The 13,767-nt window shown below is 29.5% G+C and overlaps 2 protein-coding genes across 2 annotated transcripts; one reads left to right on the forward strand and one right to left on the reverse strand.

Moving 5' to 3' along the window:
• Positions 1 to 547: 547 nt before the first annotated feature.
• Positions 548 to 1,462, reverse strand: LOC113859903 (syntaxin-125-like). The gene has a single exon (XM_027492565.1). It carries the CDS (start codon positions 1,460 to 1,462, stop codon positions 548 to 550), a length of 915 nt encoding a protein of 304 aa, XP_027348366.1.
• A 5,257-nt stretch (positions 1,463 to 6,719) lies between these two features.
• On the forward strand, positions 6,720 to 13,703 carry LOC113859904 (probable disease resistance protein At5g63020). The gene is made up of 2 exons (XM_027492566.1): positions 6,720 to 6,959; positions 11,280 to 13,703. The coding sequence occupies exons 1-2, from the start codon at positions 6,720 to 6,722 to the stop codon at positions 13,701 to 13,703; spliced, it is 2,664 nt and encodes an 887-aa protein (XP_027348367.1).
• The last annotated feature ends 64 nt before the right edge of the window (positions 13,704 to 13,767 follow it).

A 13,767-nucleotide genomic window follows, 5' to 3' on the forward strand; every position in this document is an offset into this window, starting at 1 on the left:
TATCAATGAATATATTTTGCATAGTATTTATTGATTTATTCATAAAAACTTGAACCTTTTTTATAATTCTTGTTTAAATTATCAACTTTTATTACTGATTGTATTCTTTTCGATACAATATACTACTCATCCACCAGTAAATGAGTGGTGTAATTTATCTTAAAACAGCCAATGCTTGAACACCACGTTCCCGTTCTTCAACCATTAATAATAGAAGAAAAAGGAGAGATCTGATTCAAATGTGTATCCGCTCTGAAAATGTATGAACCTGCTATTAGATTACAACATTATCACGTCACTGTCCCCCGTTGTGCTCTTCCTAATCTATATATGGGAATCCAACACAAAAATATATCAGAACAACTTGGTTCTGTTCTATGGAAGCTATGGTTCATGAAGGTGACATGGTTGAAGAACATCACATAATGCATGCATCATGAAACAAGAACGCACGTATCTATCTGCATTTATATGATTGTCAAAAACATGAAAATGCTCATTTGAGAATTCAAAATCTGAAGTCTTTTTCTTCACTGTCCCACTTTGTTCAGCTTAATAAATGAGGCAAAAGCGAAGTAAAGAGAGGAAACAGTAACACAATAACGAGTATAATACCAAGAAGAATGGCATAGCACGTCCACTTCCTAGAACTCTTTTGATACTCTCTAGCCTCTTGAAGTTGATCCGTGCCTCTTCTAACAAAAGAACTTGCATGCGCCACGTGGCTCTCTATGTTATTCAATTGTTGCCCTTGAGACTCTACCAAAGCAGCCATGTCCAGAAACACCTGATGCAACTCTATCAAGTTCTTCTCTATTTCCTTAACAGCATCATGCCTCTCCTGAATCTCCGAAATTGTGTCCATTATTTGACCCCTACCTTGTTCCTGAATTGCCCTTTGTAAGAAACTCTCACTCTCTCCACTTGATATCAAATTCTCTATTGTCTCTTCATCTGCTTTCTCTCCTGTTATAGTGAAGTACCTTCGTTCCACTGTTTCCTTATACTCCATCTGCATTCTTGCTCTCAACCCTTGAAAATCATCCATCATGTCCTTCAGTTTCTTCCCTAAGCCACTAACCACTGAGGTTCGTGTTCTGTCTGCTGAAGAACCTGGACCACACCCTGGAACATTTCTGTTTGCTGCATTGGAACGTTCCAAGGCTTCGAGCTTTCCCTTAATCACTTTGACGCGTTTGAGGACTTGTTCAACGTCTTTGTCCATTCGGGCTCGAAGATCCTTCATTGTTTTAGCATTGTGTACTATTTTGCTCTCTTCGTTTGCCTCTTGCAATTTTCTGTAGAGCTTCTCAACGGTTCTCATGTCTTCTTTTACGTTCTCTACATCTTCAAAGAATTTATCCAGATTCACACTTTCCTTCCCGGCCTCCATGTCATCAAGGTTCGCTTGTTGCTGCGGGTCACCGTATTGTCTGAAGGAGTTTGAGAATAGGTCGTTCATTTTTGCTGATTTAATGAACAATCACTAATACCTTTCTCTCTCTCGCTCTCTCTTTTTATATATATATTTTTGCTTTGTTATGATTGTTCTCTTGTGTGCTAATTGGTAAATCTAGTAATAGAAAGGTTGTAACAAACCATATAGATAATTTTTATCTAACAACATAGTGGTGTATGTTCCTTCCTGTGACAAAAAATGTTGAGGTGCTTGTGCCCTCATCCTCCACGGGATTATGATCAATTGATTAACGGGGAGGAAAGTAGAAGGTGACAAAAACAACTTGTTAATTTGTTGATTTGTCACCAACGAAAGGTTCCGAGGAGAAAAGTCCTTTTTCTTCTTGGGGTGGTACTCCTGGTGGATGTAATAGAGGCCTACAGTGACTCCGAAACAAGGACCAGCCAATTGACTCTAATCAAACAAGGGTGTTTAAAACTTGGATGCACCAAAGATTACTCCTTTGTTTACAAATGTCAATGCTGTTTTCAAAATGTAATCTTAAGTTGGTTTATGACTTGGTCATCTTTTTTTCTGTCCTTCAACACTTGTGCTATTTTATTTTTAGGAGCTGAAATTGTAGTCTATTTAAATACAAGTTCCCTTCTCATACTATATATATATATCCAAGTTAATTAGATGGTCTGTCTCCTAACAAAGCATTTTAGCTATAATGACGGCTAAAATGGATAGCTTTCCATTGTTGAGTCATTCTATTTTTAAAAATGGAAAAACAACGGCGGCTGTGTTCAATTTTAATTCATAATATTGGATGATTATATTAATATAACAAGAATCTTGCTGACCAATGTTAGTTAAAACAATTCATGATAAATACTATTTTTAAATTTTTTAACAAAAAATCTATTTTTGATTCCTTAATTAGTGATTTATTAATTATAATTTTTAAATAGTAAAATTTAGTATTGTATAAGTGAGGCAAAATATTTTTTCAGGATGAATAACTGCTTCACAAAATATGACTGCAAATACGAAATACGTTAAGCACAACGTAGTTCATTTTAACATCACGCAGTTCATACTCTCTAATATTACTTGTGGGGAGAGCATGTATATGCTTTTAATTAATTTGGATCTTCATGTTATGTTAATCAATAATTAGTCTTCCTGGTAGATTCTATTTCTCAACTGCCCCGTATTTGGGCACATACTCTTATAGTACATGTTTAACTCTCTATAAAATTCTTGACATATATTAGAAGACTCATATGAACAGTTTTATTTAATAAATATCATATAACGCGAACGCAATCTCAATGAGCTTGTTCTTATAATGAGGCCAAAATATGCTCAGAAATTAAACCACTCATGCGGGGTTCGCTAACACAAACAGTAGTGCATAGTCTTATGCAATCTATGATTTTGAACTGTAAATCTCAAGTCTCACCCATTCTCATGTTATATATATAAACTCAATGAGTAGAGAAAGCCACCAAATGTGCACTTTAATTAGTGAAATAGGGTTGAGAGTCGAGAGGATTGAAGAGATCTCGAGAAGAGAAAAGGAAAAAATGAATTTTGTAAACTCTAAATTCTTTAAATCTTTTCTGGTCACAATCCTCTCTCACTACAACAAAAATATCAGAAAAAATTACACTTTAATTTCTGCAAAATCTCGCTATAACGAGACTCTTTCGCTACAACGAGACTACTCCCAAAATTGCACTCCTTTCTCGCTGCAGCGAGGGACCTCTCGCTATAGCAAGATCGCAACAAACTCACTTTTTTTTCTCAGGACCTTCTTGCTACAGCGAGAATCCTCTCGGTACAACGAGAACATTCTAATATTACACACTTAGCCAAATTTTCAATCTAACCAAACCAGCCACAGTCAAACATTCTCAACATATACACTTTGTACTCACATATTTACCTATATGCATTCATACACATTCATACACATGTATTCTATCATCCAATACACCTCATCACCACATAATTTAAACACACATATGTTCACATTATTATGCTCATCAATCATCATTCAAGGGAATTTCATAATTATGTTATTAATATATATACATATAAATACCTATTCAAAATTTGAGGTGTTACACCTAACTCCTCCCTTCCCCTTTAAATTAATTAACTTCCAAATAACAATTAAATTTCTTTAACTCCTTTCTTCTCCTCCTAAACTCCACTCTCAAATAAACTCTAAGAATATAATATATTATATTTATAGATAATTTCATCAATATAGAATGTTCATATATTATTAATATATAAATATAATTAGTATATTATATTATTTGTTAGTAAATATTTTTATATTCTTTGTTATTAGTTTATTTTTTATTAGATAAATATTATGCAAATAAAATTATCTTGGCTTAATAACTTTTTTATTTGTTAAAAAATAACAAATTATTTGTATAGCGACATATTTTAACCAATGTTAAAATGAAAATTGCAAAGAGTAGATAACAGAGGTAGCATGTATTGAAGAGCCTTTAGCTAGAAACTTAAATTTACATCTTAAAGTGATGTGTATTTTCTTTAGAAAGAAATAGGAAGATAAGAAAGAAAAAATTGTAAAGTAATAAATGGACGGATTCTAATGTCGCCTTTAACTTTGATAAAGAAGAAAAAAATATTTTTTAGAATTTGTATGTAATATAGACTGTTGATCGAGAAATTTTTTAATTGGATGGTTAAAAATATAATAAAAAAATTGATGATAAATGTTAAATTTATTAAAAGATATATTGATAATCTGATATATATATATATATATATATATATATATATATTATATCTTGTAGTTATAAATTATGATTTACATCATAAAGAATTTATAAATGATAAAACCTTTTCTACAAATATAAAATACAAAAAATTAAAAAGCAATGAAATTTTAGAATTTTTTTTTATCTAAACCTCTTACAATTAAATAGATCTTGAAAATTATATAAAATATACATATAATTTTTATAAATTAGAATCTTGTGTTAAAAATTACATCTTTTAAAAGTTTATGATATTAAGGATGAGAAATTTCAAAATTTTTTGCATCTTTCTATAATATTTATAACATTTTTTAAAATTAATGTAGAAAGTTGATTGCATTAAACAATTGATGTAGAAAGTAGTGATATAAAAAATACTACTTTTTACGTTGATTCTAAAAAATAATAGATGTAGACTCAAGTTTTTGTTACACAATTGTTGAACACCGCATATTTTTTATTTATAGACTTAAGAAAGATTAAATCTTGAGTGAATATTAATGAATGTTGATGACAAACACTTCATATATTTTTATTTATAGATTCAATAGAAATTAATTTTTGAATAAATACTAACATTGACAACATACATTGACATCATTGGAAGAGTCACTATGTCAGAAAAGAGATTTGAGAGCGATTTCATTTTATCATAAAGAGCATTTAAACTACTTTAAAATTCTATAATATACAATGTATTATATGTAAAAAAGTGGTTAAATAAACACTCTCAAATATTGATATTGGAGAGCAGTTTCACGTGGAATTACTCTCACAAAGTGGATGTTATTTAGAGAGCAATTTATATAACCACTCTCCAAGGTATGAGTATGAACTACGAATTTGAAATTTAAAATTTTTTTCTTTGTGAATTTTTTATTACAAACTAAAATTAATTTATTGTTATGATTAAATTTTAATTTACATGTATGACATTTGAAATTCCTTCATTTTTATTACAAGTTAAAATTGAAACATGAGTTTGTATGTTGTGTTAACTAAACACAACACATCTGCATGAACCAAACACTAGTAAGTAGAAAGAAAAAAAATAAATTAGTAGGATGATTTACTGGTAATAAAGAGAAAAAGAAAAAAAAATAGAATAGAGAAAAATGTAAGAAAGATACTTACAAATGTGAAAAAGACTAATTTTTTTAGCAATTGTTAGTGCAGAGAAGATAAAGAGAACCTCATGTGAAAGAGACCAAAAAGAGCAACTTTATAGTATATAGAAAATGAAGAGAACTTATGGAGGTAAAAGAGACAAACTCTTTGGCAAAACGAAGAAATTCATGAGTTCAACATGTTTCATTTGTAAAAATTAAAGACTTTGAAGAGCGGTTCTCTATTAATCGTTTTCTAAAAGTGACTTTGAAGAGTTATTTTTTTGTTAACGACACTCTAATAATAACTTTAGAGAACAGTTAAGACATAAACATTCTTTGAATTATGTGATTTTAGAAAACGGTTCTTATAGAACAACTTTCAGAAGTATACATTAGAGAGTGGTTCAACATTAACTAACGACTCTCTAAGTGTATTATTATAAAACAGTTTTTACTAACTGCTATATAAGTTAACACTTTAAAAATTTGTTTTGGCACAGTGAGTTACCAGAGTAAAGATCTATAGATTGTAATGGGAGCTCATAGTTGTAGTTACTAATAAACGAAGAGTGTTAATGTCAATCAGTAAGAGCATTTCAAAGTATTTATCAATTTACCATTAATTATTTACAAAATTACTCAAAAAAATTTACCTAAAAATAATTAAATTCTAATAATTTATTTACCATAAAGTCAGATTAGCCGTTCTTAATAATTTACATTTTACTAATCTAAAAATACAATTTTCTTAATTTCTTTACTTATCAAAATTAAAGGAAGGACGTTACAATTCGCTTAATAAATGAAATTAAACTAATAAAAAGAGAGTTAGAGAAAAATGTAAAATCATATGAAAAAAAAAAATCATATGTAAGCTTTGGGTTGAAGTTTCGTCTTGTTTCCTCACTTTTATCCTGTAATGCCAATTTAATTCTAACTAATTTAGACACACTACAAATAATGGAAGGAAAAATAGAAGTCAAGTTTGTCTCAAGTTATTCAAAATCCATGCTTGGTACTTAAATTTCTCTTATACCTTTCGTGCGTATTTAATGTAGAGTTAGTCTCTTACATAAGAATAACCAAAGCAAAAGCAAAGGATACCTTTGTCAAAAGAATAAGATAAAGTGAAGAAGACTTGGACTTCACAACTGCAGAAAGGAATCATTAGGCAAGTTCCACAAACTATAAAACAAAATAATAATTCATACACAACTTCTAACTTCACAATTTCATCAAAGGTGAGCAATAAATATACAACGAACGTTGCATGCATGCATGTTTCATGTTCCTTTTATATTTTATTTATGAATTATGAGCAAGAAATGAAATAATAATTCTAACTTTGAGATTTTGTCTTTTCCTATAAGCATTGAGATTGTAATTGTATCAAAGCTAGGCATGGAACTGTTGGGAATAATCTGGGATGCTGCCACTCGTTTGTTCAATTGCACCAAAACAAAAGCTGCTTATGTTTATAAGTTGGAGGAGAATGTAGACTCACTGAAAAGAAAATGGGATCAGCTTCAAAACATGAAAAAGGATATGCAAATAAGAATTCAGAGTGCTGAAAACACGAGAGAGAAGCAAAGGACAAATGAAGTGCATGGTTGGCTGCAGGAAGTTCTAAATCTTCAACAGGTATCTTCCAATGTTAAAGCTTTTAATTTGCCCATTATTTCTTATATTGATACTTTTTAAAAAAAGAAGCTAAACTCAATTTAATAATAATAATAATAATATAAAATATATGTAGAAACTGATTAGAGAAATTTTTCTTCTTTAAAACGAGAAAAGCTAGAGAATACAAATAAAATAAAATGTTGTTCAATTAACAATTATTAAAAATAAAACTGTTAAAACGGGTGATTCGATTCGACCCAATACGGGTAACGAATTCAAACGGGTTGAACTTATTTAGCTTAAAGTAAAAATTGACTTGCATTTTTACTGCTCAAGACTAACTCTATATGGGCTAGCCCGACAATATTTAAATAATTTTTTATTATTATTATTTTTTATTTGTGTAACATGCTAATTTTTTTTATTGTTTTTGTAATAAAAGACTATTATTCAAAAAAATCTATTATATATATATTTACTGTTTTCAATTTTTATTTCAGGCCATTTTAAGTTATTTTTGTAACATCCTAATAGGTCACTTGTTTTTTTTTTGTCTAATTTTTGTATTAGACCATTTTTTTTGTTGTTTTAAAGTTGTAATAGATCACTAGTTCGAGAGAGAAGGATCTTCTCGTACTAACATAAGTCTAAAAACTCTTACATTCGATATGAGTAATTTATTTAACTTACATCTAACGGTTAATGAAGTAATAAATTATAATCCGTTAGATGTAAGTTAAATAAACAATTTAAATCGAGTTTAAGTTTTAAGATTTACACTAGTGCAAAAAGATCTTACTCCTTTATATATATATATACACTGCTCAAGTCTACATGAGCCAATGCTATTAAAACTCTACCAAGTACCAGACTTATCTGCACCGAGCAAAAATGACCTGAAGTAATTTTGAGCCTTATTTTTTAGAGTCCAAACCTGTCCTTTTAACAAATTTTTTTGGCTCAGCCCATCGAACTGACTCATTTTGTTAACTTTAACTAACACTAATAATAAAAACTAAAGTTCTTAGACAGAAGCTTAAAAATATTATGATACTAGTAAATATTTAGTTTATTTTTATGGTTAATAATATTTCTTTTATCTTGACATAAATTGTTAAGTCATTAATTAAATTATTAATAATATATTAAGGAAGAAATAATTAACAAATTTAAATAAAATAAAATAAAACAAACAAATAAATACACGAAAAAAAATTTCGTAACCATTCTTCATTTTCATTCTAAAATCTCTTACAAGCCGAGTGGCTTCACTCTCCAACAAGAATTGATGTTCAAGTCATTATTCCCAACCAAAAGGTCAAACCAAATTCTGACATGAAACCACGCTATGTTCTTCAATCGTAGAAAATCTCAATACCATCAATGAAACCATATCTGCCCAATCATTAAGGCTTCAAATAATCATGCATTGCTTAGTTAAAAATCCTTGAATCGTGCATCTTGTATATTTTATCTTATTGGTTATTATCTCTATATCTGCCATAAAAACATTTAGCTCACTATTCTCTGTTCAATCTGGCTATGTGGTGCATGATCTTAAATGTTCTATATTTCTTAAAATGAAGTTTCCTAAACTGTACTATATTTTAACCACTTCGTTCAATTCAAATAAATAGATTGAAGGGTGAAAATATTTGTTATCACAAGCATATTGTATCCAATAACAAAGTAAAACTTTGAGAGTGATGAAATTTAGAAATTTGTTAAGTAAAAAAAGTCACCAATAACAAATTATTGAAATTACTTCTTTTAGTTTTTTATAAACAAAATTAGAAGATTTTATTGATTCTTATCATAAGTCAATTTAATAATTTTTATGAAGTGTTTATTATTATTTTTTGTAAATAAATCTAATAAAAATATTAATTAGAACCAATTAAAATAAATGTTAACTGTAGGGATAGGTTCAATAATATTTAAAGAGAATAAAATTTATAATATTTTTACAAAATAAAAAATTAATTAAATTATTTTTATTAATTTATAATTTAATTAATAGTGTGTTATGAAAAGAATGATAAAAAATAAAATTTGGTTAACATTTATAATATAAATTTGTCGCTGGTTATCGAAAAGTTAAAGCATTATAACAAATATATAAAAAATTGAATTGACAACTCTTTATTGACATTCATCTTACAATAAATTTTTAAACCATTATTAAATATAATAATTCCTAAAAATCTAACTACTTTATATTATAAATTTCATTTATTTATTTTTAGATGAATATCTTTTTCTTATACAATCACTTGTCTTTTTTATGTTTTATGAATTTTTACATTAAATTAAATCAATATTTTTTTTAATAAATTATCTAATTAAACGAGATTTTTAATACAACATAGGCTAGTTTGGTAAACATTATTTAACGTGTTGGACATATAGTCAACTACAATGTTATTTTTAAAAGGTGCAATTAATTCATTTTAAATTCATAAACTAAAAAATAAAATAAAATCTTTGAATAGTCATGTACCCTAATATGCATCTCTCTCCATCAACCAATGTTTCGTTCTCTCATTTTTTTATTACTTCTTCAAGCTTCTTCGATCGCTCTAAGCTCTTCATCTACTTTTTCTTACTCTAAATTTGAGTTTATTCCATGTTCTTTACAGGTTTCCTTTAAGTTCTCAATGTCCTCTCTTTTCTCTTTTTCTTTTTTTTTTGCCTTCTTTTTTGTTGCATCTTCTTTCTCTCATCATGTTCCGTCTCTTCTCTTCTTAATTTCTCTTAACCTTTACACCCTCCCACTAAAGGTGTATGTGAGAATGGATATAAAACACTAATTAATATTCAATATATGATTTCTTTGTATATGCTATAGGTTTTAAAAGAATATAGATATATAAGGGGAAAAAAAGGTATTTTCCTCCTCTAAGTTTAAGGTTAATTTAGTTTTCATTCTTTATTTTTTTAAATTTAAATCAGTCTTCTAATTTTTTTTTATGTAGTAAGTTATTTCTTTTTGTTATAACAATGTTAAATCTTTTTCTAATTTTGTTAAGAACTGAGTTTCTTTATGGAATAATGAACCAAGTCATGATGATTCATCAAAATTTTTATATTAGACGATAAAACACACAAAAAATTAAGGTAAAGGTTAAATTTTAATAATGAAACAAAAATCTATCAATCATTGAGAAAAATAGAGATTTTTGTTTGAAACAAAATGGTTCATAAAATAATTTGATTCAATCCATCGTTTTAACTAATGAATTCAACAAAGTTTTAATTAATCATAATTCAACATCTAAAAGAATTTCTAAAATTTTTTTAACAATCATTGAAAGAAAAAAAGATAAAACAATGGTAGTCCAAAATTAGGATTTTATTTTTAATGCCCACACTCAGCCCAGCCTTAAGAATAGTATAGGAGTACGATTGTCCAGGACTCCGGCCTGAAAAGAGTCCAAAATAAAAATTGCAATTTGTAGTTAGAAAAGAAAAATAAAAACAAAAAAATTTCTTCAATTCTTCGCATTTTACTTATCATAAACATAATTAACTCATTAATTTTTTTAGATTTAAAGCTTTATCTAATTCCTATATTATAGTTGATGATAATATAAAAGTCATGTGAATGAAAAGATTTTTTTTTTGTAATTTTATGAGAAAAAGTTGTATTCTCTTAAAAAAAGTATTATTTTAATGAAATTATTAACATATACTTTTATTTTATTCTATTATATTTTATAATTTTTTTTGAAAGGGACCTTAATTTACTGTTTTGCCTTAGGCTCTAAAAAGTCAAGAACGGACCTAACTACATGTCAACTGTAATATAATATTTAAAGAACTCTCAATTAAATTGAAATTTATTTTTCAATAATATTTAATATCGTTAAAACAAAAAAAAGAACTTGATAAAAAATAAATATAAGAAGATTAAATTAAATAAAAAATAATGAATGATATCAAAATTAACTTTAAACTTAAAAAAAATACTAATTTTTCGTAAACAAAAGTAATTCCTTGTATTAGAAGGATTAACACATCATTTGATTTGTTCATATTGAGTTTTTATACACTCACCAAGTACAAAAGTCTTTGTATGATTTGCCAATTTCAAACCTCGAAAATGAGTAAAGATTGTTTTTTAAAATATTACGATGTTGTTAGAAAAATGAGTAAATGCTTTAAATTATAAAATGTTAAACAACACATTATACGTTCAGTTTTGGGCGATGGATACATAAAGAGATTTAAATATCTCTCAATAGTTGTGTTAGAGATTGAAAGGCAAATAAAACAATAAATAATATTTTTTTTAAAATATATTATTCATGATTCACGCTTATCCGCATGTTCTTACAGGAAATGTTGGAAATTAATACAGTTCATCAAGAAATTTCCAATAATAAATGTCTGAGTGGTTGTTGCCCAAAGAATTGTGTGTTAAGCTACAAGTCTGGAAAAAGAATCGTTCATATGCTCAAAAATGTGAATGAACTGTTGACTAGAAGGGAGCATTTTGGTAGTGTTGATATTGCTTATAAGCTACCACCTAAGCCAGTCATTGAAATGCCCTCTGTTGAGACTGTAGGCTTGGATTTGATGCTCAATCAAGTTTGGAATAGTATTGAAGATGAAAATATAGGCATCATTGGTTTGTATGGAATGGGTGGAGCGGGAAAAACCACTCTTATGAAAAGAATTCATAATGAATTTGGAAAAAGGAACCTCCACTTTGATGTAGTGTTGTGGGTCGTAGTTTCTAGAGATTGTGATATCAATAGGATTATGAATGATATTCGAAACAGGTTAGAGATTGATGATAGCTTTTGGAACAGAAGTAGTCAAGATCAAAAAGTGGCAAGGATTTATCAAGTCCTGAAGCAAAAGAAATTTGTATTCATGGTAGACGATCTATGGAAAAGTTTGGAACTAGAAATGGTGGGAGTGCCACTTCCGAAGGAAACTAATAACCAATCAAAAGTATTGTTCACCACACGGTTTGAGGATGTGTGCGCTAAAATGCAAGCTGAGAAGAAACTCAAGGTGGAATGTCTATCAGAGCAAGAAGCATTTCAATTGTTTTGTAAAAAAGTAGGTGAAGACACATGGAAGTGTCATGGAGAAATTGAAAAGCTAGCATGGGAGATGGCTAAAGAATGTGGAGGATTGCCATTAGCACTTATTACAGTGGGAAGTGCCATGGCTGGAGTGAGAAGTGTTGAAGCATGGAGGCAGGCCAAAAGTGATCTAAGGAGTTCTTGTTGGGTAGGTCCCGTTTTGGAAGAGAAAGTGTTTGGTGTTCTCAAATTCAGTTACGACAAACTCCCAGACGAAACACACCGAAAGTGCTTCTTATACTGTGCATTATATCCAGAAGATTTTAAAATTGTAGTTGATGATCTTATTGATCGATGGATAGGAGAGGGATTTCTTGATAAAGCTAAGAAAAAGAAGAGTATATATGACATGCAAGTGCAAGGAAAATCTGTTGTTGAAAAACTAAAGCTTTCATGTATGTTGGAGGGCGTTGTTGAAGATGATTTTTATGCCTTACCTTCCATTAAGATGCATGATGTGATCAGAGATATGGCATTATGGTTATTCCGTGATGAAGATGTAAATAAAGACAGAGTCATTGTTGAGGGAGAGGCATTAGCAATAGAATCAGAAACGAATGTTGAAAGATTAAATGCTGTAGAGAGGATTTCAATTATAAATGCTGGAGAAAGTTGGCGAGTGCCTTTGTGTCCAAATCTTATCACTTTATGTATAAGGAAAAACATTAATCAGTATTCAAATCTCCAATTTATGTCGAAACTGAAAGTGTTGGATCTGTCAAGAATCCGAATTGAGCATCTTCCCTCGGAAATTGGCAAGTTAATCAACTTGGAATTCCTTAATCTGTCAGAAACAAGCATACAGAAAAGGTTTCCAATTGAGCTGAAGAATTTGGAAAATTTAAGGGTCTTGCTCATGGAAGATGTTGAATTTGATCTTCAAATAATTCCTTTGGAAGTGATAGAAAGTTTGGTGCGATTGAGAGTGTTTAGATTTGAAAATAGATGGAAACTTGAATATTTCGAGGGAGAGAAAACATTCTTAGAGAAGTTGAAGTCCTTACCGAAGTTGGAGGAACTGTGGATTGACTTATCAACCTTAGCTGGCATGCATAAACTACTACACTCCACCAAATTGCGGGATTGCTCAACATTATATTATCTTAATGGAATCAAGGACCAACTTGAAATGACGTCGATATTAGAATCTTTGTCGGCAATGAAGAATCTAGAAGATGTAGGTTTCTACCGAGTTAATATAGTGGAAGGTTCGTCCATCTCTGGCCCATGCCCTCTTCACAACCTTCGAATTCGAAGGGTGACTGTTGGTAAATGCAATTCAATAACTCATTTGACATGGCTGAGGTATGCTCCGCTTCTCGAGCATCTCAAAGTTTCATGGTGTGATTCCATTGAAGAAGTGGTGAAGGAAGATGGTGGGGAAGATAGAGAGGAGGCTGATAGTCATATATTTTCAAATCTTACTCATCTTTGCCTTTATGGCCTGCCGAAGCTAGAGAGCATTTACAAGAGAGCATTGGCTTTTCCTTTCCTAAAATTCATCCGTGTAAATGATTGCCCAAAGCTGAGGAAGCTTCCTTTGAATTCCAACTCTGCCAAGGACACATTGATTGCAATCGATGGACGAGTTCACTGGTGGAACAATTTAGAGTGGGAAGACAGCGCTCTTAAAGACCAATTCCAATCAAAATGTCGACGATTGTGAGAGTGCCACGATACTATGCCGATTTCTTTGTTATGAACGCTTCTCATGATTTTCAGTTATATCA

The sequence above is a fragment of the Abrus precatorius genome, unplaced genomic scaffold (assembly GCF_003935025.1).
Source record: "Abrus precatorius isolate BTA unplaced genomic scaffold, Abrus_2018 Scaffold2, whole genome shotgun sequence".
NCBI lineage: Eukaryota > Viridiplantae > Streptophyta > Magnoliopsida > Fabales > Fabaceae > Abrus > Abrus precatorius.

What these genes read in the sequence shown, in the direction of transcription:
- LOC113859903 (XM_027492565.1), bottom strand. Translation starts at nt 1,462, where the DNA reads ATGAACGACCTATTCTCAAACTCCTTCAGACAATACGGTGACCCGCAG.
- LOC113859904 (XM_027492566.1), top strand. Translation starts at nt 6,720, where the DNA reads ATGGAACTGTTGGGAATAATCTGGGATGCTGCCACTCGTTTGTTCAAT. An exon ending in AAGTTCTAAATCTTCAACAG is followed by an intron (nt 6,960 to 11,279) that starts GTATCTTCCAAT and finishes ATGTTCTTACAG; the next exon opens with GAAATGTTGGAAATTAATAC.